This window comes from Pseudopodoces humilis, chromosome 2 (genome assembly GCF_049639895.1).
Source record: "Pseudopodoces humilis isolate 2021_Gansu_Grassland_sample_001 chromosome 2, ASM4963989v1, whole genome shotgun sequence".
Lineage (NCBI taxonomy): Eukaryota > Metazoa > Chordata > Aves > Passeriformes > Paridae > Pseudopodoces > Pseudopodoces humilis.
In genome coordinates this window covers 113901762-113928776 of record NC_142201.1, presented here as the reverse complement: position 1 = coordinate 113928776, position 27015 = coordinate 113901762, and the positions used below count along the sequence as shown (strand labels likewise).

General features: G+C 50.6%; 1 protein-coding gene across 11 annotated transcripts in view; it reads right to left on the bottom strand.

The window, feature by feature from the left end:
• TIAM1 (TIAM Rac1 associated GEF 1) overlaps positions 1-27015 on the bottom strand; it is a 155661-nt gene that overhangs the window by 62972 nt on the left and 65674 nt on the right. For 4 of the 11 annotated variants that reach the window (XM_088051022.1, XM_088051021.1, XM_088051025.1 and 1 more), the window contains 2 exons: positions 8890-9068; positions 3011-3993 (listed from right to left, as the gene is read on the bottom strand). In XM_088051022.1, coding sequence (XP_087907148.1) covers positions 3011-3982 — 972 coding nt within the window. In that variant the 5' untranslated portion in view covers positions 3983-3993; positions 8890-9068. Of the gene's footprint in view, positions 1-3010; positions 3994-8889; positions 9069-9163; positions 9280-27015 lie in introns of those variants that run through there. The other 7 variants (XM_088051018.1, XM_088051019.1, XM_088051028.1 and 4 more) reach the window with 3 other exon arrangements.

The following is a 27015-nucleotide window of genomic DNA, read 5'->3' as shown; positions in this document are numbered from 1 at the left end:
TTTTGGTGTGTTGGTGTTTTTCCCTTTAATGTATACTATGTCCTTGCAAAGAACCCGTGGATAAGGCATTGGAACAAAACATGTGCAGCCATGATTCTGGCACCTTCTTTCTGGGATACATTTTTCCAGGAGCACTGGTCAGCAGAGCACAGAAAGCTGCAGTAAATTTAACTTAGAGAAACCATGATGGTGTTCATGAACACAGCTGAGCATGCAATGGAATGGTGGCTGGATTCAGGAACTAAACACCAGGGCACGAGGCTGTTGCTGTGGGCTCAGAGCCACCCTTCTGGCAGTGACCCCCTTAGGAACTAAACTAGACAAAAGTCACCCACCAGTGATCATCAGGCCCTTCCAGGGCAGCTAAGACTAAAGAAACAGATGTATACCCCAGCTACAGCTTTCCAAAAAGTGGGATAAAACCCCAAACCACTGGCAAACACAACTCCAGTCTTGTGAGGACTGACAGCAAGGATCTGGGCAGAAACTTCATTCCTGGCTAGGAGAATCCATTAGGTGACTCCACGGAGCAGTGACACCTCACTGGCCCCAAGGCCAAGAGGGAAAACAGTGTCCAACACCCCATTACACTCAGCCCTGGGTCACCCTTGTGTGTCCCCTCAGGGCCCTAAGATGTGACAATTATTTTGTGGGATTGGGATGGGGGAAGCAGTTTAAAAGGCTGGTCAAAACACAGATTTATAGCAGGAAGTGTTTTCCAGCATGAGGACACACATGGCAGGCTCCAGGACACGGGGATCATCAAGAGTATAAAGATAAAAGTGCTGAAAGACAGCGAGGGCGGAGGGAAACAAAACTGCCCAAAAGGTGCCCAAGTGCCAGCTGGCACAGGCCAGCAGAGTGCCAAGGAGCACAGTAAGAGCAGGGCAGTGACATGGGCTCAGCTCCACACCTCAGCTCCCAGCACACCCCACGTCAGCAGTGTCAAGGAAAGAGGAGCAAAGTGTGAGACACTGCTGCCTGGGGACCTGCTGCAGACACAGATTGGTCAGTTCCCTCCCCTCAGCCCATCCAAAGCCACCTCATCGGGCTCACCAAGGAACTCCTTTCACTTTGTGTGCAAATTGAGACTTCATTTCTGCCTTTTTAAACACATAATGGCAGTCATTTCCCTAAGCTTGCTCAGGCTAGGCTGGGGCTGACATGACTTCATTTCTGACAACTATCTTATACTTACAGGATGCTGCTGGGATTAAAGACTTGGGAGGAGGAATTTTGACCTTTGCAAAGCTTTAATTTTGTTGAATTTATCCATGGTAATAATCACTGCTAAGACTCCTTACAGCCATCATCTCCAGTCTCGGGAGATACATCTAGTGAAACCAGCCTCACGAAATAATTTCCCTGGGTATGGCTGAGGCCTCACAAAATACTACTTAAATTCCACACTTTCACTACATGCCTCAGAGGAATCTTCTGAATGCCAGGATAGGCACCAAGAAGAAAAACAAATGCTTGGCTGTTCATGACTGACTCTATTCTCTTTTTCCTTAAATACACTTGAAAGCAGGCTGCAGGCAGCAGTTGCACCCAACAATCTTCAGGAAAGCTGTTAGGTCCGAGGCTGCCAAAACTCATCTCTTTTCTTTTTAGCTTGTTGTTGTTCTCTAGGTTTTTATCCTGTGCCGGTGCAGGCAGTGAAAAACCAGAGGCTTTTCACCTCTGAGAGCAAAGAGCTGATTTTGAAGAACAAAGCTGTTGTTGTGGGATGCTGCAGCATCTGTTTCAGCACATCAGTTTTATATTTAGCAGCAGCTCATCTCCACAGACCGAGCACAGCCAGGGAGTCCCTGAGCAGCCCCATCCCAGCAGCTCCCATGGGTCAGTGCCAGCGGATGGGGCACAGGCTCCTGGAGCCTCCCCCGAGCCCTGCACAGCCTGCCTGGAGTTTGCTGCCCAGTCCTGGATCTCAGAAGAGCTCAGGGAGCAGCAGGACATGCTCTGGCCTTGACCAGTGTGCAGCTCTCCCCCGTCTCTGGGTCAGGCACAGCACGGGGCCAGCCAGGCAGGGGAGCAGCCCTGCCCTATCCCTGCTCCGTGTCCCCAGGCCGTGTTTTTGAGCCACTTCTAGGGAACAGCAAAACACCGCTGCCAGCTCTTCCAGCAGGCAGCTGGAGCTCTGCTCACACAAGATCCAAACCGACTCCAACTGAGCACAATCTGCCCACAAAGCACGTGCCAGGCACGGCGGGGAGACGAGGGCAGGGTTTGGAACTCCTTTCTGCCCCTCTCTACAGGTCATCTGCCACTGAACTGCCAGCAGAAGCACTGCCAGCAGCCTGAGGCAGGAACTCCATCAGACAGGACAGGGAAAAGCAGGGCAACATGTAGCAAAGCCCAGAGTGCAGGAGGGGCACCTGACAGCAAAGCTCCTCTCGACTCTGCGCTGGCCCTGGCTCAGAGAATCAGCATCCTCTCCACACATCTCCATGCCCCATCACTTCTTGGTTTACAGCAGGCCTGGCAGTGCCAGTGCTGTTTTGGGGAGATGTTTTGCACAGACATGAACATCAGCTAATTAGAAGAGTGAAATTTCAGCCCAGTGAGTGTTCAGCATGGAGAGAAACACTGAGAGGTTTTTTTCTTTGCCTCCAGCCAGAACTGTAGGCAGGGGAGGGTGACAAGGTGGGGAGGGCAGAAGAGGGGACACAGCTCTGCAGAGGAGTGATCAGTTTTGGCAGCTACCCTGCAAAAAAAGGAACCGTCAGCACTGCAAAACACGCAGGGAAATCTTCTGCTGGCAAATGCAGATTTCCCTGTCCCAGAGGCAGTGAGGAGTGGAAAAGGTCCAAGGAGAGCTGCAGATAAGGAAGGGACAGTGATGGAATTGAGCCAGCTCTGGAGACTGGCTAGTTCAGCTCTCTCCTGGAAACAGCTTTCTGCTTGGAAAGGGGGTGTTGAAGGGCAACACAGCCCGGGAGAACCCCGAAAACCTTCATCTGTAGACCCAGCCCAGCAAATGCCAAATGACAGAAGAAAACTGCCTTACCTGGGTGGTTTTCGCCCTTCTGCCTTGCATGCTGCTGCTGTGGCTCATCTGGGGGTTGGTGGCCCCTTCGGAAAGGCAGTGGGATTTCCTGCAGGGCAGCGTGTTGTAGTTACTGTAGGAGGAAGGCGCGTCCTCGGCGGTCACCGATGCCATCTTATGGCTCCCGAGCTCCGGGATGTCGGACACCAGGTTCCGGCAGTACCCTCCGAAGGCGTTTCGGGGGCCGCCGTTGATGGCGGCGCCGGGGGTTTTGGGGGAATACAGGTCGCTCATGGAGTTGGCCCGCTGGCAGGCAGCCAGGGGCTGGGGGCTGCCGCCGGCCTCCGGGCCCTGCGCGGCCTCGGCGTCCTTCTCCTCGGCCAGGCCCAGGATCTCCTCGTTGCTGGTCAGGTGCTCCTGGCTGAGGTCGGACAGCGAGAACTCCAGGCTGTCCTCGCGCCAGATGTCGGCCGACTTGGAGCGCTTCTTCTTGAAGCTGGCCGCGTCCATGAAGGCGCTGCCGTTGGCCGCGTAGCGCAGCGCCCGGCCATCGCCCTCGCCCAGGAAGGGCGGCTCGTCCCCGTAGAGCCGGCTCTCCTCCGAGTCGGGCACGCTGTGCACGGAGGCGGCCGTCAGCACCGTGCTGCTGTCCACGCTGGGCGTCACCGACGAGTCCGTGTGGTAGGACACGGGCCGCAGGCCCATGTCCACGCGCTCCACCCACATGGCGCTGCCGAAGTCCTCCAGGTTGGCCTCGGGGGCGAAGGGCTCCAGACCGTTCTCGGCCAGCGACTGCGGGATGCTGGGCGTGCTGCTGGAGCGCGTGCTCACCTCGGAGTTGCGGTGGATGACCTTGCCCGAGGAGGCGTGGCGCGTGCGGCGCGAGGCCTTGCCGGAGAGGCGCAGCGAGCGCGACGTGTGCTTGCGGCCCAGCCCCGGCTGCTTGTCCCCGTAGAAGGCGTGCTCCACGCTCTGGCTCTCCGCGTTGCCCATGGCGTCACGGTCTGCGGGGGACACAGCGGGCGCCGTTAGGGGAGGCAGGCATAGGGACACCCCGATACACCCACAGCCGCTCTTCCGCTTAATTAATGACCAAACCCGGCCCAAAACCCATGCCACGTGTTCTCGCGGGGACTGCCGCGACCGCAGCAATGATCCCGCAGAATTAATTACGGGAGCCGGCTGTACCGACGAACTTAGAAATACGGTTAAATCAGAATGCAGCGAGCAGCCAGACGGCTCTGCTGGTGCAAACGAGGAGTGCAGAAGAGGGAAGGACTCAATCCTGGAGCTCGGTGGGAACTGGAACCAGTTTAGCACCACAGTGCCGTCTCAGCTCTGCACACATTCACCTGACTCTCAGCATCAGCGTCATCATTCCAGCCAACAAACTCTAAAAATCAACAGCTCCTGTTTATCTGCAAGTAACAGATGCTGAGAAGTAGAGGGATGTACACCTTTAGCTGAGATTTCACCTTTTTTTTTGGCTAGGAACTGCGAAGTGGAGCATCAAATAGCAAAGTACAAATCCTCCCATTTGGCAGCGAGCTAATGACAGGTTTGATTTCTGGAACAAAAAACTGTGCAACATTAAGCAGGTACGGAGAGCCCCACACAAGAAAGCCATATTATGAAAAATAAATTAGCATGAGTGACTCAGACTATACAAAAATAACCTTTCCATCCCACTCCCTCTGAAGCAGATAAGCAGATCTGAGCTCTTTGATCTGAGCTGGAACGCAAGGACGGGGTTTGTGTCCCCAGCCCCAGCCCCAGCCTCCTGCATTATTCAGCTGTGCACGTCCCGCCGTGGAACAGGTTTCCCATCCAGGAGGTGGGAGTGATGATCTGATTCAACCTTGGAAAACACTCTGAGGTCTGTGATCTCACTCAACAAATGTCAGAAATATTTTATCAGTAGTATTAGGTCCTTCCTTCTGGCTTGATGGCAAAAAGAGGAATAAGAAAAGTAAATGCCAAAGTTCAAAATTAAACAGGAGATCCTGAATTACACACGAGACAATTACATAGAGAAAAACAGTCCATCAGTCTTGAATAGAAATTCCAAGACAAACATTTTTTTTTTCAGGTATTTCCATTACTTTTGGTTGAAAATAAAAAAGCTGCCCTGACAGTAAAATAATCTGGAGTTTTTAATTTCTTGGGGTAATTGCTTCTCCTTTGCCAGGATGCCGATGGGTACTGAACCAGATGCTGGCAGAATGAATGCACCCAGGTGTTTTCCCTCACTATGTATATTTACACAACTGCTGCTGCTGCACAGAACTGAATCAGCCCTACATAAACACATAGAAAGTGAGGAACCGATGGCACTAAACAACGGGACAGAACTGAACGCTGCAGTGACGCTTCTGACCACAGCAAGAGGACTGTGCCTCTGCTCCTCCACCCAGCAAAGCTGCTCATGGCTGAGGCTAGAAGTCAGTTCAGTGCTGGAACAACAGACAACACCATAAATATCTGGGCATTTCTGTACTGAACATAAATACAGTTGCACGTGAACTACAGCAGGAAATGCCCTACATCTACCGAAATGAATGGTAGAACTCCCTTTGGCTGACATGATTTGTTTAGAAAACTAAATGCACTGAAGAAAGGGCAGGTTTAAATCTTAAAACACAAAAAGAAAAAAACAGCTTTATCAATCCACAGACAGGGTTTATTACCTCCTAAGAGCTACCACTCTTTGATAAAGACTGAAAAACAATCAGCCAGCTTTTGCCTATAGAACATTTTAAAGCACAAAACCCACATCTTTTCTTCCGCAGATATCTAAAACCAGACCTCAATACTTCTGTCCTGCAGAAGAAACCTCTCAGGGCAATGCTTTCCCTGCTGTGGTTCTTGCTGACCACACTTCCACCCAGCGGGATTTCCACCGGCTGCACAGCCCGGCAGAGCCTGAACCTTTTATCCCCAGTCTCCAACCACCCAACCCATCTCCAGCCATCCCTTCTCAACCTAAGGACAAGCTGAGCAGTTAAAAAAGTCTTCTTGAAACCTGGAATGGTTCTTTACCTTCCTCTTACACCAGGAAGACTTTCCCCCAGCCAGAGAAGCAACAGGACCGAAAGTGGGCTTGGTGAGAAAAGGAGCAGCATCTCAGGCTGCATCCAGTGAGGAAAACACTCTCCTGGAAGGAGGGAAGTCTTCTCTCCACAGAAGGAATGTTTAGGGAGTGATTTCACACAATGAAGTATCTGCTAGAGACTGGCAAGAAGTGTCAGACTTCAAAGTAAAGAGCCGACCTTTTTTAATTCTGTGGATTGGCGCTTTGGGTGGGGGCGTGGGTGAGGATGTATGTAAATCCACAAACGGCTATCAGTGAGCCCATACCTCGCTCCTGCTCCCTGGAAAGGCCCTGCCTAATCCCAGGGAATTCCCGGCTGCAAGGCTGCAGGAACGCTGCCCAGTGGGTGCAAGAGGGCTGCAGGCAGCAGCACAGCTGATCCAGCGCCATCCCCCAAGTCTGGCACCATCCCTGGCAGAGCCCATCTCCCCTGGGAGATGCAGGACACAGCTCAGGTGGAACAGTCGGCCCCACCAGGTCACGCTGAGAGGGGTCCTCTGAAAGGGACTCCCATTCTACCTTCTGCATGAGCATTTCCACCAGTTACCCTGAACCAAATCAAGTGCTCCTGCAGCAGAGTCCACTAAAAGAGCAGAAAATAAATCTGCAGGGAGTGGGGAAAGAAAGAACAACAAAAAGAAGAGCTTAGTTAGTTAGAGCTTAGCTATTAGTTCGTTTTTGCTGAGCTAGAGAGTTGGCCAGGCACACGCAAGAGGCAGCACAAGGGTGCCTGTCTGGGGACACAGTGGGGACAGGATGGGACAATGCATCTGGAGGGTGACGCAACAGCAAGGAGGAGAGACACCTCTGGTTTTTGGCAGCAGGGAGCTGCGAGGTGAGCTCAGGCAGATGTGGAAAGGCAGCCCTGAGAGGGGAACTGGCACTGCTATAGATGCCAGCATCCTCAGTGAGCGGGAGCTGGGCCGGGGAGGGGAGCCCCAGCCTCCCCCTCCCACGGGCCACAGCAGACACCCTGGGGCAACAGCGTCTCAAACTGCTCAGCAAGGACTGCCAGATGCTGCCTGTCTGTGGTTTAACTGCATTTAGCACACTCAATGAAAAAAATCTGTATCAAATTAAGAAAATGAGTAACGTTAATGGGAGCTGCACGCAAGTGCTGGTAGGACAAAGGCTCCCCTTGTTAGCTCAAGCCGCCAAATGCAAAGGCCACCATTAAAGACCCATCAAGGTACCACCAGGATATGACACAGATCAAGTGTGACACATCTCCAGGCTTTAGACAGGTCCGTGGTGGTGTTGGGAATCTGCTGTGAATTACCCTGAGCCTCGCAGAGATCAGCACGGAGCCGCGCGCTTCGAGCACAACTGGCTGGACTTTTTTCAGCAGAAAATGTTGATTCATCAGAACCCTAACTTTTTGTGGGAATTGAGGGCCTCTGATGAAATCTCCCTCTCTCTGGGAGGGAGAGGCTTGAAAAGCAAAGCAGGGAGACAGGCATATCTCCTCCAAGAGGCACCAGCACCCTGACTCAGGCGCTCGCTGAAGACGTGGAAGATCCAGATTTGTATCTGCAGCCCAAGCTGGGCAAACGAGGGGTGGCAACTTCTGCCTCCACATCCTCAAAGAGGTGGCCTGACCGTCCATGCTGGGAAAGGACTCTCTCTCCCAAAAAACCTGCTCCTTTCCCGCTTCAGTGCGGGGAAAATGTCAGAATTGTGGTGACTTCCAGAAAGTCACCTTTAAGCCAGCTTGCACATCAAGAGACAGGACAGGGGGTTGAGATATGTTTTTTGAAAGCTCAAACTTCAGATCAGCATCGAGATTAGGCTGCCAGCAGAGAGAATGCAAGTTTTGCAGGCAAGCTTTGGAAAAACAGTGTTCCCTACACTGGGTATGCTGGAAAAGCAGACTGACCTCCAGCTGAACTGCTGAGGTTTTGCTGGATGACTCTTACATGAAATGGTTACACATAAATTATATCACATTCTAGATGACCACTGATGATGGCCCACTCAGAGAACATAATTTCCTTTAAAAACAGTAATTTTCCTTCCTCTTCACCTAACCCTGGTATTAAATTATTTTTTAAAATAATTACAAAACCAGAATACTCATTTCAATTAAACCCATGTTACTAACTCTTAAACCTGCAAAAGGTTGGTCCACTGGATTCCAGAAGCGTATCTGAAAAATACTAAATTTCCAACCAAATCTGAAGCACCTCACAAGACAACAGATTGCAAATTTAAAATTAGATTCTAGTGGGAGGCCCTGGTGACAAATCTGTATTTTTCTCCTGGAGCGTAGCTCGAAGGCTGTGAGAACCAGAACAATGATCAAATCCACAGCGGGCAGTGAGCCTACAGAAATAAACTTCTGCTAAAATCTGCCAGCCAACAACAAAGATTTTTACTGAACTCACCAGAACCACATAGAAAAATGTACAAGACTAATAACCAAGTGTGAACACACACATTTTATTGTAATTAAAATGTGCTTTTTCAAAAGGGCAATGGAGAGGCTGAAATTCCACAGAAAGCCTTTGAGTTTCTCAGAAACTCCAGCGGCGTATTTCATTGTTTTCACATCAGAACCTCTTAACCAGCCACTTCTTTTTTGTGAGCCGCTCTCCCATGTGTTAAAGCACGGGATGGACTCCAGAAAGGCCCTGCAGGCAATTCCAGTAAGAGGAGGAGGGAAGGAGGAAGGGATGTCACCAGGAGCTGCTTGACAGCCATTGAAAAGCCCAGCCCGGGTACCCAGCACATGCAGCTCATGCCCTTCCCCTCCCCGAGCATCCCAGAGCACAGCAAAGCCCTCCAGAACCCCACAGGGACGCACATGTACCTTCCGAGGCAGTCCCGGTATCCAGCGCAACCTTCCCCCAGAGAGCTGTGGCATTTAGAGGTACAGAATTGCAAATGACCCCAAAAGGAGCAGTTACTGGGACTGCAGAAGCTGTCAGCACCTGCCACTCAGCGGCTCCATTACTCCCGCGTCAGACTCTATGACTACATGCCAAAAACCTGGGGAGAAAGGGGAGAAAAACAAATCAGACAAAGGGTTAGCAGGGAGGGCTGTACGGGAGCATCTTCTGCCGGCACCTGTCACCAGCACTTACCTAAGGAGCACCGGGCAGTACAGCACGGAATGCTGTGCTCAAATTTGGGTGATGAAATCTGATGGTGGCAGAATAAATGAAAAACCCAGTCAAGCACCGCCAGCCCCAACCGCAGGACATGGAGAGTTCCTCTTCCCACAGCTCTGCAGAACCAAAATCCCCCCAGACTTTAACATTCCCTTGCTGAGGCCGGCCTGTCTCAGCTCAGGGCCAAAACCACACCTGCATCTGAAGACGACCACCAAGAGAGGCCCTGTCCAACAAAGCAGGGCTCAATTTCTGGCAGCAAGGGGAACCCAACCGCCCAGGAGACGCTGGAAAGCCTCAGATATTTCTCTGCAGACTGCCTCATTTACGGAAAGGGCGGTTTTGCAGGCAGGGATTTCATTACCATTTTCCAAGGGCGAATCAGATGCTGGGGCAGAGCATTTACATCTGGTTTTGTGAGCAAGGAAAGGATTCTCGGGTTAATTGTGCTCAGGAAGGCACAGACACAAGAGAGCAGCCTGTGCTTACCTAGACCTGAGACAAGTCCTTAGGACAGCCCTCAAGTCAGACACTGAGCTCACGTGGGTACCAAATCCCAGCCCTTTCCAAGCCTGCTACCACTGGTGAATGCCCAGCTCTACTCCAGCCTGGGAGAGGCTGAGAGACATCCCAATCCAGCTGCCACCCAACTCCCCCTCCTCCCAGCCAAGCACCAGCACTAAAACATCATCTCAACACTGCACTCAAACTTGGGAGAGTTATAAACCTCTCCACAGGTCCCAAGGAACAAAAACCTGGGGAGAGGCTACTGCTGCCCTTCATGTTCTTCAAAGCTGCTTGGTGGGGAAAGTGTGACCCTCACTCTTGGCTGGATTGTCAAAAGAGATGAGAGTCGCTGCCTCTTTTTAAAACTAAAACTCTTCCCGTTTTCTTTCTCTTCCTTCATGCTCCCTTCTTTGCTCCTCACCTCCCCCTCTTCCCTCAAGCTGTTGGTTGAGATCTGAAATGCAGTTCATGAATTGCTCAGGAGCTGGCAGAAATTAATAAAATGAAGCTCATTTATATTGAAATGGACTCATTATCATGCCAGCTGCCAATAATTTCCAAGAGGGGAATCTTGCTGACAAAAAAGGTCCTACAGGCAAGAGGCTCCCCACCTGCACCCACTGCCCAGGGAGCAACCCTGCCATGAGCATTCCTCACCTCCCAGGAAAAGGAACTGGGACCATCTCTGTTCAGATCTGGCTGCTACTGCCCCAAAACAACCTGACCAAAAGAAGAACAAAACAGAGCCCAGCATTTTATCAGCTCTTCCACCCTGACATGGCTTTTGAGTAGTTTGTACCTCAGTAAAATCTGCTCCAGGGTGACACAAACTCTGGTCACTCCCCTGAGAAACTAGCTCCAAGGCAGCCCATTGCACACACCACCTGTGCTCCTCCAGCCAAACCCCTTCTCTCCTGGCAGTCCTTTGCTAAAAAGGGGATGTTTGCAGCTGGATCCTGCATTAGCCAAATCCTCATGCTGCTCCAGTACATCTGAAGGGCTGGCAACATCCTTTGCCATGAACAGATGAGTACTGGGCACGCACAGCTCCTCCAGAAGACAAGGATTTATCATTACTCATCAACTCTTTCCTGAAAAGTTTTGCTCCCATTAACTTTTACAACTCCCAGTCTTTTCTAAGTTAAACTGATTCATACTTTTCAAGAAGAACATCCATTTTTCATACTTTGTCTGACATTAATGTGCACTGGAACGAGCCTCAGTGTCCTGGTTCACTCCAACAGCCCAGGCTCTGTCACAGCACAACTTCTTGAGTTGTGAAGCAGCCTCCAGCAAAGCCCTCCTTCCAGCAAGGTGTCAGAAGGTCCTACAGGGCAGAAAGTGATGTCCATGCTCCTCATTCAGGAGGAAGGGCTGAAGCAAACACGAACACAGCCCCATCACTTCCTTCCCAGCACAGAGCCCTTTTTGGACACGTTTGCTCCCACAGATGCTCCCATGGAGACTGGCAGGGGGGAAGCTGACCAGTCTGTTCTCAAGGGAGACGAACAGCTGTAAACATTCACTCATGGAACAACTGATCTGATTTTTCTTTAAAAAAAAAAAATCAAATAAAGATTTTCAAACTTCTGCACTGGAGACGAAACATCCCCCGGCAGCACCGACTGCTCCTGACACACTCAGACACATCCGTGGTGTGTGCGAGCCAACGCCTGCGCACGTCAGCGCCCTTTGAAGGCCTGCAAGCAGCACAGCTGTATTTATTGCACAGCCACAGAGCACTGCCTCCAAAAAGCAGGCCAAGGAGTTCCCACAGGGCTCATCGTGCTGCCGGTCCCGGCCGGGGGAGCGCAGGAAGCCCCTGCGGATGGATTAAACGCAAAGTGAGGAAGCAGAATAGATTAAAGGAGCACCTTGTTATTCACATCTGCTACCTGCAGTCCCAGGTACAGCAAAGAGCTCTGACTTCCACATGCTGGATTTTGCAATGCCAAGTGTCTGGAGAAAAATCCAGCACACCTGTTTTCTTTTTGCTTGCAGACAGTTGACAGGAACATTAATGGATGAAAAATATGGAAGCTGTAGCTTTCTAAAAGCCTCCTTTTCAAAGCACAACCCTTCCTTTCCAGGATGAAAAAAAATCAGTATGCAAATATATTCCCTTGTCCAGTGAACAGGAAAAGTTGGCGAGAAGGACGACAGTTCTCTTTCAATTCTATTTTTACTTTTTCATTTTATGAGGCATTATTTTTGTCAGATTTCAAATGCAATCAGTTGGATGTTAAGTAAATCTTCATTCAGTCTGGAGAAGCCCTCGGTAACTCTACCACCAAGCAGGATGCACATACAGAGACAGGAAGCAGCAGGCATTCCATACAGAAACCATTCAATACTCAGCAGCAGCTCTGTGCTGTATTCCCCACCCACCATTCCAGTTCCATTTCAACTCCAGTGTTCCCATCTCCTGAAATGGAGCATCAGGCCCTTGGTTTGTGACTGGAGGCCACATTCTGTTAGTTAATAGCTAGTTAACTAATATGAATTGCTGCTGAAATCCGCCCAGCCAGTGCCCTGCCCTGAGAGCGAGGTAAATGCTGCAGGGCTCTGCTGCCCTGACAGCTCTGGCTCTCCCCATCCCATATCCCTGGGCTGCCCTCCTCAAAATAAAACCCACAGGAGAGGGAGCGTAAAATATGCAGAGCTGGAAGGGCCCCACAAGGATCAGAGTCCAGCTCCTGGCCCTGCACAGACACCCCAACAAGCCTCCAGACCCTTCACCATCCTCGTGTCCCTCCTCTGGATGCTCCTCAATAGCTTTAGATCCTTCTTAAACCGTGGTGCCCAAAGCTGCCCCCACGTCTCGAGGTGAAGCTGCACCAGTGATGATGGATGGGTGATGGATGGATGGATGGATGGATGGATGGATGGATGGATGGATGGATGGATGGATGGATGGAGAGATGGATGGATGGATGGATGGATGGATGGATGGATGGATGGATGGATGGATGGATGGAGGGATGGATGGAGGGATGGATGGAGGGATGGATGGAGGGATGGATGGAGGGATGGATGGAGGGATGGGTGAGGGAGGGATGGAGGGATGGATGGATGGAGGGATGGAGGGATGGATGGATGGAGGGATGGATGGATGGATGGATGGATGGATGGATGGAGGGATGGATGGATGGATGGGTGATGGATGGATGGGTGATGGAGGGATGGATGGATGGAGGGATGGATGGATGGATGGATGATGGATGGATGAGAGAACTGCTCTTTGCCCAGGTCTTTGTTCAGAGATGCACTCCAGAAATGCTTCGAGCTTCCCCACTCTCGATCCAGGCACTGAGCCCTGAGACCAACTTTAGAGGACTGCAGAAGCAAGTTGACTTTTAAAACAGTGAAAATAAATTACAAACGTGCTCCTCTCTGTGTTTTTTTTCGATGGCATTTAAAATGTCATAGAAGCCTTTTGTTTGTGAGAAAAATTAATTCCAAACCGAGCGCTGCTTGTGAGAAAAATTAATTTCAAACCAACCACGGCTTATAATACCTGTTGAGGAGAATGGCTGCTCCTGAAACTGGGGTTTGACAACAGTGACCATTAGAAAGGTCAGGGATCCATCCATCCCTCCCCAGGAATGGGCTGGTAGAGCTTCAATTGCAAAACCTCTTTGCAAGCGCCTTGTTAACACGCAGCCTCCGTGTCTGTCACAGCTGGGAGAACAATGCTGGTGATCCTCCAGATGAAGAGGAGGGCAAAGAAAAATAAACCCACGTTCCCTTTGAGAAGAACTCCTAAAGGGGAAGGTGTGGGAAGCCCTGCTCCTCCAGCTGCAGCAGCACCACCCCTATGATAATTTCCAAGGGAGGGGAGAAAAGGCAAAAAGAGAGGGAGGGAGGAAAGTTTGTCAAGGGACCTTAAACCTCCACAGAGCCAACAGCCAGCCATGCCCAAATCCCAGCTAAAGGGAACAAAACCAGGAGCACAGCACTGAGAAAGCACCGTGGGGCCTTGGCAATAAATCAATGGAAGAGCAGAGCAGGTAGCCCAAGGCAAAGCCCCCTCTCCAAGGTTTCTCTATTTATAGAGGGGATGTGAATAATTGACACGGTTGTGGGTTTGTTTGTTTTTCAATCATTTTTACAACTATCTGAGCATGTTTTAACTCTTTCTCCTTCCCTTCCCTTTTATTTTTAATGGTGGGAAAATCCCCTTTTCTACCCTGGGGGGAATCTGCAAGGTTTTACACGTTTCCAGCAAAGGGCAGAGCAGGGGAAGGATTCTAATTTCAGATCATCAGACATAAGCAAATCTATGGGAAGCCACCAGGGCAACTCCCTGGAGCCTGTGGAGCAGACTGAGCCCAGCCAGGAGGGAACTGCAGGGAAGGAGGAGCCCACTTGGCCTCCGTGTACATTTACATGATACTTGAAAAACTAAAAGAATTCCCAAAATGCAGCTGGAATAAAAAATAAGGTGTGGCTTGTTTATTTACCTTTAGGTTCTATGTTACTGTTATTACACTTTGCTTAAAAAGGGCTTTCTGCTGGTGCCAAATGGGCAGAGAGCTGCTGATACACAGCGAGGGTGGGACGTGCCAAATGCACTAAAAAGATTGAGAAGTAACAAGAAAATGTTTGGGCCAGAAGAACGAGCTCCAAATGGATCTGTGGGAGCTCTCATTGTACTGCCAAGGAGAGGGACCTTTCCTGCACAGAAGAACCGCCCAGCACCACAGGCTCCAGCAATACAAACTGAAGCCCTTGGCGTGAGTGACCGACGAGACAGGATGCGAAGGATTAAAATGTTGTGGAAAAAAATTAAGGGCAATAATCGTGGTAGGGGGAATTGGAGAGGAAGTGCTTAGTGTATCTCCTTATTTAAACACTGAGGTAAGTAATCTGATTTTCAAGCAGTGCCAAAGACCTCACACAGATCATTAAGATGGTGCCTGAGATATGAAGAATCTAATTTTAGATACCCTGACTTAAGTACTAGGGAGGGATTCCAGAGGTCTGTGGAAAAACCAGTGTGAAATACAGCTCAGGCAAAGGCACAATCCGCAGAGCTTTCCCCTTCTGGTCCCTCTCTCTCTGAGGGAGCCTGAGGAACCTCACTGAACACCAAAGCTGTGTAAGGTTCCTCAATTACTGCTTTGGAGGCAGGGGAAAGGACAGCAAAATAACTTCCATGCCGAGGCCACAAAGGAAGCACAGTAAGAAAAAGGATTGAAGCGAAGGATGTCCTTTGCAGATGACAGCATGCCTTGCACAAGTTTTGGCACCAGGATCTCTCTGTGAGCTTGTGCTCGTAGATGAGCACCGCTCAGGACTCGTCCTTCACTGCAGCTGCACTGCAGGGCAGGGCAGGGCTGGACTCCTGCTGCCAGGGCTCCCTTCTCGCTGTGAACACAGTGCTCTCATCAGCTGCAGACAGAGCCAGCACGGCCCCATCCCAGAGGGAAAGGGTACTGGGTGGCTAAGGAGGAAAGCAAGCTGTGTCCAGCCAGCAGAAAGCGTGCATTGAACATCCTAAGCTCGCCAAAAGCAGTTGTTTATTGCCTGACGTGTCGGTGGCAGCACAGGTTCTCTGGTGGGGCAGGGGCAGGTGAAGATGCTGAGACAGCCATTTCACCCGGGCCCAAAGCCAGGACTCCCCACAGCCCTCCCACCCTCCGAGCGCTCCTGCTGGCTGCCAGAGACAACGGGAGCAGCAAAAAGGAGCCCAAGCTTCCCAAAACCCGCCTGGGAATCCTGACTCCTGTTTATCAGGGCCTGGGAGGAGGCAGGCGAGCAGGTGCCCAAGGGCTGCTGTCCCCAAGGCAGCAGGTCTCTCACCGGGCATTACCGCTCCTCCAGCGGGCAGAGACGGAGACACCACGAATGCAAAGCTCAGCTGGTCAGCACCAGCCTGGCCCTGATGAAGGTAAATGAAGCATTCAGGTTTTATCTTGCACGTCCTGACAGAACCTGATGGCTTCAGTTTATCTGGGCTGACCGGTTTCAGTCACGACTCGTCCATCGCATCTCCTGACACGGCTCTTCCCCGAGGGAGGAACGCACAACTCCAGGGCCGCATGCCTGGGTGTTGCTTCTTTAATTAAGAGGGGACAAAACCCATGAGGGATGGAAATCCCGGGAGAAGACACCCTCCGGGCTCAGGGAGTGAGCCCCCACCCTGGAAAGAGGTGGGAAGGGAGCAGAGCCAGAAAAAGTATGGATCAGCAAACGCTCTGGAAAGGAAAAGCCAGAACTACCAAAAGCCAGGCTAAGGCAGCTCAGGGTGGAAAGCTGATACCCATCAGCTCTGAGTGTGGCCTCCAACTAAAATGAAAGCTTTGCCTCCTTTTACAGGGAGTGCATGGGGGGAGGCATGTGAATCACCACATCTGAGGTTATCAGGAGCAAAATCCAGAGTTTAAAATGTGCCAGTCAGCAGCAGCTTTCAAGCTGCATCCCAAAACTATGCGAGAAGCAACCATAGGGACATGGGCAAGAATTTTTATATTAAAACCTGCGGATCAGGATCCTGCCTGGGACTGCAGAACAAGTGGTCCCAGCAGTGATGTATCCATCTGTCTGTCAAAGGCAGGAGAGCACAGCTGAGAGACAGAACCGGGAATGACATGGGAAGAAATGGGAAACTGAATTAATTTCTGCCTGCTACCCTTGATCACTCCCTGCAAGAAGATGACCCATTTTCCAGAGGAGGAAAGGCAGAAGACACCTTTCCAGGAAACTACCAGTGGAGCTGAAGATGACAAAAACTGGCAGAGGAATTATGATCTGCATAAGAAACTTCACACAGAGGTTGTGCTGAGGAGAGAATTACCTCACTCGAGTTTTTTCATGTTTTCAGTGCCGAGACATAAAAATGAAATGTGCCGGTGACTTGTGCTGAGGACACAAAGCTGGATAAAGTCAGAGCACAGAGCAGACCTTTTGTCTCACATTAATCCCAGAGGGCCAGGAGCTCCTGGTGTGACACAAATGCCAAGAAAAGCGAATGTAAATCACAACCAGGACTTGCCCAGCAGAAGCAGCAGTGACTGATGCTGCAGAAGACACCAAGCTCATCTGGAACACCACGTGCAATCCTCATCGCTGCCAAGGTTAGCACAGACCAGACACCCCCAGCAAAAGCGAGGCCAAAGTGAAGCTGCACTCCAGAGGAGTTCAGAACAAGACTGCTGTCAAATGGAACACAAGCAGAGAGGTGGCCAAGCAGCCCCAGGGCATCCAGCTGGAGGGTTCAGGGGCTGAGCACTGCCCTGGACTCCTGGCCAGCCTCGGTGAGACCCATGGATCACAGCTGCACAGAGGGACAGAGCTCGTCCATCCCAAGCTCAAGCTGTTCCTGAGCAATAGGAAAACAACAGTGACAAATCCTCCACAGTTTGGCAACACTGCAGTTGGTCCAGGTCCTCCTCTGGCTTTGCAATCTGTGGTCAATAAGAGAAGAATGTTGTTGCTGGCACACAGGAGCTGCCTGTGAGTGCTGCCAGGTGACCAGCTGCAGGGCTTGTACCTGTGAGCTCCCAACATCCTGCACAGGATGCTGCCAAAAGCAGCTCCAGTTTAGTTCTCCCTTGAAAATGACTCAAAAAGTAGTGCCAGAGAAGGAGCAAGGAGAGATGTTCCAAGTCCTAGTGGGAATATTTCAACACCAGGCTCCCGCTGCCTTTTTGTGCAGTTACTGCCGGGTATAGTCACAGAAACAAAACATTGAGCTAGAGTATGAAGAAGTGGGATTCTTTTTTAGGCATTCTAAAATATGTGTCAGAAACACAAATTCTTCATAAAACAACAGCTATGCCTCCTCCAAATGCCAGGTTGGTGAGGTATCAGCCACACCATCGAACAAAAACACAGTAAATCTACACAGCACTTTAATGACTGGACATGGCACTCAGTGCTCTGGGCTGGGAACAAGGTGGGCACAGCTTGGACCCCATGACCTCAGAGGTCTTTTCCTACCTCAATGATCCTGTGATTGATACTTGCAGCAGCAGCAGCAGCAAGTGCCATTCCATCATTTCACTGCTTCACATTAGCCCAAAATAGCACTGGAAGAAAATCACCAGTTTCCTCTTTACATTTAAAGAGCAGTAGATGGTTTTAGTGGCTGTGAAAGCCACTGGTATTTTGTGTGGCATCATGCCCAGGCCAAATGAAAACAAACCCTGCAGTAGATGCACATTCAGTGTATCTGTGGAAACACTGCCCAGAGTCACCTTGCCTGTGCCACACGGGAATGACTCAGCCCACCTGAGCTCACAACAGCTCCTGAATTCACCTGAACGGCTTCTGTCCCCCACCAGAGCTGCAGGGATGTCCAGCCTTTCCCAACTGCTTCCCAGCACTTGTTTTGTCTGCATGCACATGGCAGACCCATTTTCACAGCTCACACTGTGTTACTGCTTAAAGCAGCTTTTACTCAAAGGGGTGTTAAAAATAACATCAGGGACCAGGAGTTTCCTCTTGAAAGACGCTTTTCCACCCTCCTGAGCCAAAACCACCAAGAGAGGTGACTCTGGTGTCAAGAGACATCTCTTGAGTAAAAACTCAAAAGTGAAAACTCTGCGGAATTCCGGAATTCCACTCCACCAGCAGCCACAGCCACGTCTCCACACTGATCCTACAGATCCAGGCCAGAAGCAGTAACTATTTGTGGCCACTTTGTGTCTGAGTGGATGCACCTCAGACACAAAGTGGCTGCTGCCCTTTTCAAGGGAAGCCCTTCAAAGGGACAAAAGAGAGAAGCAAAGGACACCTTTACAACAGAGCTAAACAAAGACTCCTTGGCTCTGCACCAGCCCTTACATCTCTTTTTGGGAGGCAATAACCTTTGTGCCAGTTCAGGGGGTTTTGAACTTTTCCACTCTCCACTACAGAGTCTGCCCTAAGGTGCTCTGGAGACCTCTGGATGTTTTGCCATCAAAAACAGTCCTGGTCTGAAAAGATCTCCTTATCACACATCACTGATGGGCTGTACAAGTCACCCATGAGCAATATCAAAATATTTCAAATGCAATTCCCTTCTTGTTTCCTTAGGTTTTTTCTACCACTTGTCAGAGCTGACATACCGACATGAAAAGAGGGAGAAGAGGTAAAAAACCTCGTATTTTTCACTTTAGTATTTACAGTTTTCAATCAACTTCTACAAAATCTTTCTCAAGATGTTATTCCCTGTACGTTAAAGGAGGAAGAACAGCTCTGTGCAGGGCAGGAATCAAAGCACAGCCTTGACACTGAGGCCAGATTTACATTACAAATATTTGCCAGCACAGCTGTGATGGGACACGACCTCTGGCTGTGCCTGCAGAGGCCACTGCAATAGGGTTACAGGAGCAAAATCATGATGTGACTTACAGCAACACATCCCTCTTTAAGTCCCAAAGAAGACCAAGCTCAAGATCAGCTCCTCCAGTAGCAGCACTGCTTTGCTGGTGTGACACAGCAACACAAACGCTCCCGGTTTTTCCGATGGCTTCCCGTCTGCAGGGCTGCACCAGGGATGGGCAGAGCTCTGGGCTCTGCCAAGGGAAGGAAGGAAGGAAGGAGAAGTGTCTCCCTCCCTGCAGAGTGCTGACTGCAGCCTTTTCTTCCATTTGGAGCAGCCAAGCCTCTGCACACCGGGCAGCTGGGAACAAGCCGGCACACGAGCGGTGCGGCGAGCTTCCACCTGCACGGCAGCGCCTCTCCAGCGCCCTGCCCGACAGCCACACCGAAATCGGGGGGAAATGCACTCCCTGGGCTCTGCATCAGGCCCCCTGAGAAGTGACGAGGTTTGAAGAGTGCCACACGGAAACAAACAGCTCAGCCCGGCTTCTGAGACCCCTGAGCCGCAGCGGGAAATCTCGCTTTGCCTCCTGCACAAAATGTTCACACCGAGAGGGAAAAGGCCAAAGGGAGCAAAGAACACAGGGGGGATATCTCAAAGAAACAAGATGTTGTTTCTCTGGCTTTTCCACAAACCACTTCCTCAGGGGTCATTTTTAGGGCCTATTCTTTGACTCACAGCCCCCTCCAGCAGCTGGGCCAGCTCCACTCGCCCATCTCAGGAGCTGTCCCTGGCTGCATTGAAGGCTCCTTCTCCTCTTCCTCCTCCTTCCCTTCTCCCTGCTCTGCCCCAGGAGACACAGCAGTGCCAGGGAGGAGGAAGGAGGGGGAAGGAGGGGGAAGGAGGGGGAAGGAGGGGGAAGGAGGAGGAAGGAGGAGGAAGGAGGAGGAAGGAGGAGGAAGGAGGAGGAAGGAGGAGGAAGGAGGAGGAAGGAGGAGGAAGGAGGAGGAAGGAGGAGGAAGGAGGAGGAAGGAGGAGGAAGGAGGAGGAAGGAGGAGGAAGGAGGAGGAAGGAGGAGGAAGGAGGAGGAAGGAGGAGGAAGGAGGAGGAAGGAGGAGGAAGGAGGAGGAAGGAGGAGGAAGGAGGAGGAAGGAGGAGGAGGAGGAGGAAGGAGAAGGAGGAGGAAGGAGGAGGAAGGAGGAGGAAGAGGAGGAAGGAGGAGGAAGGAGGAGGAAGGAGAAGGAGGAGGAGGAAGGAGAAGGAGGAGGAAGGAGGAAGGAGGAGGAAGGAGGAGGAAGGAGGAGGAAGGAGGAGGAAGGAGGAGGAAGGAGGAGGAAGGAGGAGGAAGGAGGAGGAAGGAGGAGGAAGGAGGAGGAAGGAGGAGGAAGGAGGAGGAAGGAGGAGGAAGGAGGAGGAAGGAGGAAAGGCAGTTCTCTGCCATCTCCTAGGTCACAATCCCCACCTCATTTTCCCATTAAAACAAAAAAGCGCCCTTCAAAAACACTCCCAATAAGTTCTGAAAGCACCCCTGTTAACAACTTACGTATAATTTTTAAAATACCTGAAATTCTCCCAGCAAAGCACCCAAAAAGCAGCCAGATACTCTCTTCCCTCTGCAAACAGTGTTCTTTGCTCTGAACTGCAGGGAGCCAAAGGAAGGCAGCACAGGCTGGAGAAATCCATCCCTCCTGGTGCCATCTGTACGGCTGCAATTAGCTACCAGAATTCTGGTAACCCTATATAGTGTAGCAAACAGAAAATCCATTAACTGGGACATTTTTGTGGCATTTCTGTCGGTTTGATTGTTCCAGAGGCTTACATTTATAAAAGATACAAAAACTTGACTGGTTTCCTTTGTTCAGTGTTTCACAAAGATCCACCAACTTTCAGGGTTCAATTCCACTGTAATTATTAGATTAGTAATTATGTAAACAAGCAGTAAACCCCATTTCAAGACAATAAAAACATTTGCAGAGTAACTTAATGTTCAGAAGCAGAATGAAGCTCCTCCAAGCATCACCCAAAATCCCACTGCACCAATTAATATGGGGATATTGTTCAGCCTGACCATTTACCAGCACAGCAGGTCACGAGGGAGGAGTAATTTAAACCAGCCGTGGAATGGCTTTGAAACGAGACAAATAAACTAAACGAGACAAATAAATCCAGTGATGGCTGGAAATGTGGCTTGAGGCCCATTTCCACCACCCCCATCCCCCGTGAGCTCTGCTTTACCTGAGGAGTCAGAACGACCCCACTGGGCAGCAGGACAGGGGGAAGAGGGGACACTCAGCACAGACCTCGTTCCCTGGCTGGGGTGGTGGGATGAGGAAGGGTAACAGCAAGCACCAGGGTGAGGAGGGCACAGGGATGTGCCACCTCAGCCCCCTCCATCTCCCACCAGCCACCAGGGGCCAGGGCTGCGAGCACAAGGAGCTGGGCACTGAGGTTTGGCACGTCCTCCCTACGCCCAGCTGTGGGAAAGGAGAGAGCGCTCCATTATCGCTCCTCACACAGGCTTTAACATGCCTCAACTTATTCTCTGCCTCCTAAAAAAACCCAAACAAGCCATGAAAAGGAATGTATAATCACCTGGCAGGGCACCTCTCTGCTCCAGCTTGCAGGCTCTGCCCCACCATGTTCTTTTCCCAGCCCAAGGTGACTTGTGAAACATTTTACACAATGGGCACCTCGAACTTTACAAGGGAAACAACTTCCACTGATGAACAGGCCGAGGGCTCCTGACAAGGAAACATGCCCCAATGGGACCTGGACATGGATCTGAAATTAGGAAGAACAAGTGCTTGTTTACGCAGGAGATGCAGCAAACGCCGGCCAAATGGATCCCGAGTGCATCCCAGACTCTGGAGGAACCCTTCCAGCACCACAAGGCCCCAGCGGGGTGGCTGTGCCACGGTGGGGCAGAGGCCAGGGGGAAAAGCCTTGCCAGGAATGGTTCAGCTGTGGGCAGGCAGGAAGCTGTGCACTCAAACAGCGGAGCCACTCCCAAAAACCGCGGCTCAACCCAAAACACTGAGAAAAGCCCAAGGCGTGAGGCAGCCAGCAACATCTGGAACATGGGAATCACAGAGTCATGGAATGGTTTGGGTTGGAAGGGACCTTAAAGCTCATCCACTGGCACCTCCTAACAGGGGCAGGGACACCTCCCACTACCCCAGGTGGCTCCAAGCCCCATCCAGGCTGGCCTTAGACACTTCCAGGGATGCAGGGGCAGCCATATGGAGGGCAAAGGGATTGCAGTTAATCCTCCCAACAAACTAAAAGGCTGGAGAACTCTGGGAAGGTTTAGTGCGAGGATGTGTCTCTGCTCCCAGGGCTCAGCAGGGTTAATAACCTGCTCCTCTCACAGCCCCACACGTAAATACACAATTTTGGGGCACAGGGCCGCTGCTGTGAGCTCATGCTCAATAGCTCCATTTTAGTTTTCCTCCTTCAGGCCTGACTTCCAACTGTGTTCTGAAAAGGAAACAAGTCCTGGACTTGTTTGAACAAGTGGGCAACACCTGCTCCAAGCTTTTGGCTTTGCTGCATTGTCTGGGGTTTGAGGTTTGTTCTTTAAAGCCCAACCTAACTGGCTTAGGGGAAAAAAAGAAAAGCCCAAAACCAGTTTCAGGAATAAGAGAGAAAAAGACTTCATTCATTCACTCCTTTGTTTTCAGGGAACTTACCCTGACATTTCTTTGCCAATACATCAGCAAAACTGCAGAAAAGGCAAACACAGGCAGGATGGTGCTTCAAAGGGAGAAGGTACAGCCCTGCTTTGGCTCCAGTTTCTCCTGAGCCAGCCTCTCTTCTGGGATATTTCAGTATCAGAGAGCCCGTTTTACTGGAACTCCTAACAAGCAGGGAAGAGCCGGCAGCATCCCTCCTGCCAAGTGTAATTTGTTTATGCAAGATTTCCAGCATCCATCTTCTTCTCTTGCCCAGAAACATGCTGTACGCTCCAAAGGAAGGCTCTGAAGTGGCACCAGGTGAGAGCTGGGCAGAGCTGAGCGCTGCTGGGTTGGGAACTGGCTCCCTACAGAGCGTGGGGACGTTCCCATCCCGGCACTCGCGTGCCTGGAGCTCTGCAGTGTCCCGCAGGGCTGGGCCCAGCTCGCTGCTTCCAACACCACCGGCTGTTAATGACAACATCAAATTTAAAAACCCAAACACTGTGGAATTTTGTTGATTCCTTTGCTGTGCCAGTTGATAAATTCCTACAGAAATTATACCTTTCATAAGGACCTTGGATGGCTCTGACAATTTTTACGGATCTACTCAGCAGAAGATGATGCACAACAGGTTATGTGCGCCACAATGGGTTGGAATTTGCACACAGAGAAGAATAAATCAAATCCCATTTACTATCATGACAGCTAACTATTAATTTTAATTTAGCTGAAGGGAAACCAAATATTGACATCCTGGACCAGACTGACCATTAAGTTTTGTCCCATAAAGCTAACCTGATGCTTACACAACAACAATTATTAAGTTGTTAGCTCCACCAGCCTTAAAATGCCAAAATTCTACTGATATTTTCCCAATCCATTCAGGTGAAAAAAACCCATCAACACAGGAGCCATCCAGCTTTTTCAAGATTACAGGGGCTTTCATGAAATAAACCAGGAGCAACGCTACCTGCCAAGTCAGTAAATAAAATTACAACTAGAAGAGTAATAAATTCCATTTTTAATCAGAGAAAATGCCAGAAATAATTAAAAACTAATACCCATTATGGAAGCCTGGCTGAAATATTTGCCGATTTAAAATTAAAATGGTCTTGCATTGGACTAACACAGAGTTGTATTTAGAATCTTTTCAACGTCCTCTTACTAAAAACAGCACAGCCGACGTGCATCCGCCTCCCTGAGAGCAGAGGGAGCCACAGAACATGGTTATCTGCACCAGGCTGTGAGGAGCCGAGGCACAAATGGTCATTTAGTCCAAACCCCCGCTCAATTTCTTAAGAAAACCCAATAACCCAGCCCAGGCACATGGTTTGAAAGCCTCCCGCTCTCAGGGATCAAGCTCCTCACATCCATTTCCACGTAATCCTCTGAGCACTATTACGGTGTCACAATGGAAATTAAATAACAGCTTTCAAGTGCAGCTATTGAGATAATCACACTCAGCCCAGGAAAGAATCAGCATTCCCCCCATTCCCAGAGACACAGCTCGTGCCAACAGGTGGCATTTCAGAGCCCGCTCTGCACAAAGCTGGCCCTGGGGGAGCCCATTTTCCATCATTATTCCCATGGAATAACCTGCAGCACTCACACGGGGCGGGCTCGTGCCCCCGGTGCTTTCCTACACTCCGTGCTGCCGCTCATTTCCACGTATTGAACCTCTCCAGAGAACACCCAGCTCGGATGTGGGGAATGTTTATCAGGGATGGGCAGGGGCATTTCATGCTGAGGGCCTCCTTTTCTTCCCCCCCCACAAAGTTTTTTAATTCCAGAGGATTCTGTTCAATTGCAAAAGCTGTGTCTGAGAGAGAAGGTGCTAGATTAGGCCTCCACTCTTCAACTTAATTCCAGGGATTCGCGGGCAAGCACCTGAAATCTCCCTGTGTCTCAAAGCCCCTTTAACAGAGAGAGAAGTTCCTTTGCTGTATCACCGAAATAAAGCCAGAATACATCACAGAATGGTTTGGGCTGCAAGGGACCTTCGAGATCATCCCTTCATCCAGGAGAGGTGCCCGTGCAGGGGACATGGTGGTGACAAGCATCTCCTTAGACAGCAGGGGCTGTGCTCAGCATGGTGCAACTTCATCAGAGCACCTTCAAACTTACTCTGCTCCACTGAAAAGGCCTCTAAAATCAAGTGAAAGGAGTCACATGCACCTCCAGAATTTGGCTGCTACACAGACTTCTGGGACCCACTCAATTACTTTGGGATAACGTTGCCATAAATTGTAGGTGAGGCATAGCAGAATATGAATCCCTGCTCCCTGGCATGCCTCTACTAGGTTTAAAAAGAGAGGTTGGACAAAGATAATCCTCTTATTGCTCTGTCAGTTTTACCAGCAGAGACTCTAAATGTGAAATTTGGTCCAGCTTGAGCAATAAAAAATTATTTCCATTTCCAGACTCCCGAGAGCTCTGGCTGGGAGCCTCACCGAGCTCCAGGAGTTTGAGAACTCCGAGCTTTTGAAAGCCCTTTGAGTGGGGGAGCTGAGAAAGAGGTTGCAGAGGCTTCCACACAAACGGATTAAATTTCTGAGACCTCTGGAGAATTTCTCTCCGAACCTCACGGCAACACGTTGCGGTGCCGTCTGCTGCGAGCGGGGTTGTGAAAAGCAGGAGCTGCCAGGGAGGCGTGAAGTCTGTCCCTTCTGTGCCCAACTCTGAGCAACGTGGGGATGTGACTCACATCTCACTGCAGACTGAGCCAGGCAAGACATTTCATTGCCATTTAGACAATGAATCAGGAGCTCTGAGAGCAATACAACCCCTACAAGGTTTTCTCTTCCTGTATTCGAAACCAGATCTTATTTTTAAGAACAATTTGACAAAAGGGTAACTTTATATACCTGCTGAAAATGTTCTGGTCCTTGATTCCTTCTCAGAGGTCTTACACGCTGCCACACCCTCGAACCACAGATCCACAGAATATCCTGCATTGGAAGGGAGCCACGAGGATTGGGTCCAACTCCTGACCCTGCACAGGACACCCCGACAATCCCATCACATTCCTGAGAAACACCTAGCCTCTCTTGGATGTGTTTTACTTTTTCCATTAATAATTGAGGCCCAAAAGCAGCTTACAGAAAAGTCAGTGGAAGCAACAGGTAGGCAGAGGTTTGGAAAAACTGCTGCTGCTCCCTTAAGTGACTCATTTTGGGGTTCAACGAGCAAAAAGTGCATTAAAATTTCAAAGGATTCCTGTACAAAAATAGCTCTGCACAGCTGGAGTTGCTTCAAGTGAGATGCACACTCTGATGAGCAAGTTCAAGATTGCTCTGAAAGAGCTAAATATCTGCAATCTTGTGTGAATGCCAGGTGAGCTGTGCTCCTCCTAACCCTGCTGAGGGAACAAGGGCTGGGCAGCCATTTCAAACACATGATGGTCAAACCTTGGGATAAGCATGGCACAGCTTGAGCAGGTTCTGGGGACCAGCAGGACGAGCTCCTTGGCCTGTGAAACCCTGGAGCTTGGACTAGGACCCATCTCAGCACAAGGGAGGATGTGGTCACAGGGATGGCAGGTCTGTGTGCTAGAAATGAGGCTGGCTGGGCTCCAAATTAACTCCAAAGGCAACCCCTCAGACTTCTTGTTCCCCGTGTAGACAATGGCTCTTGGCAAAACGCACTGGAAACGTGCAGGGGAGGCTCAGGTGGGACAACAGAAGGAATTTCTTCATGGAAGGAGTGTTTAAGCATTGGCAGGAGGTGCCCAGGGAGGCATCCCCAGGGATTCCCATCCCTGAAGGTGTCCAAGGACGGCTGGGACGTGGCACTCGGTGCTGTGGGCTGGGGACATCGAGCACGGCTCCAACCTGATGATCTCTGAGCTCTTTTCCAGCCTCAATGATTCCAGGATTCTGAGCCTGAGGAAAGGCCCCATGGGATAACATGGCAACTCCTGCCCCCACTCCCATGCTGGTGCCCCACATGAGCAGAGAGCCAGCTTCACCCCCAGCCAAAAGCACCCACAGGAAAATCCTGGAATCCCAGGCTGCTCCTGCTGTCCCTACCGTTCTGCACATTTTGGTCTGCAGGGTCTGCTCAACATACTGATTTGCCATTTTGCCTGCCTAACCACGTGCTGCCCAGGAGTCTTACTGGGTCCCTTCAAAGACTTCAGCCTTTTTTGCCCTGTGTGTTTGTCCTCAGCACCAAACAAACGTTTACTGCAGCGCTTCACGGGATGCATTTCACCCATGCTCTGCACTGCTGCATCAAGCAAAAAGAGCACATGCCACTGACATGCTTCCTAAAGGTTTGCCAGTCTTTGCATCTGTGCTTTACACACACACAAGGGCTCTGCTGTCTGCAAGTGTCTTCCTTGTGGGACACCATCCACCCCGACTGCCTCGGGAGCTGTTCAGGGGCCCTGCTGG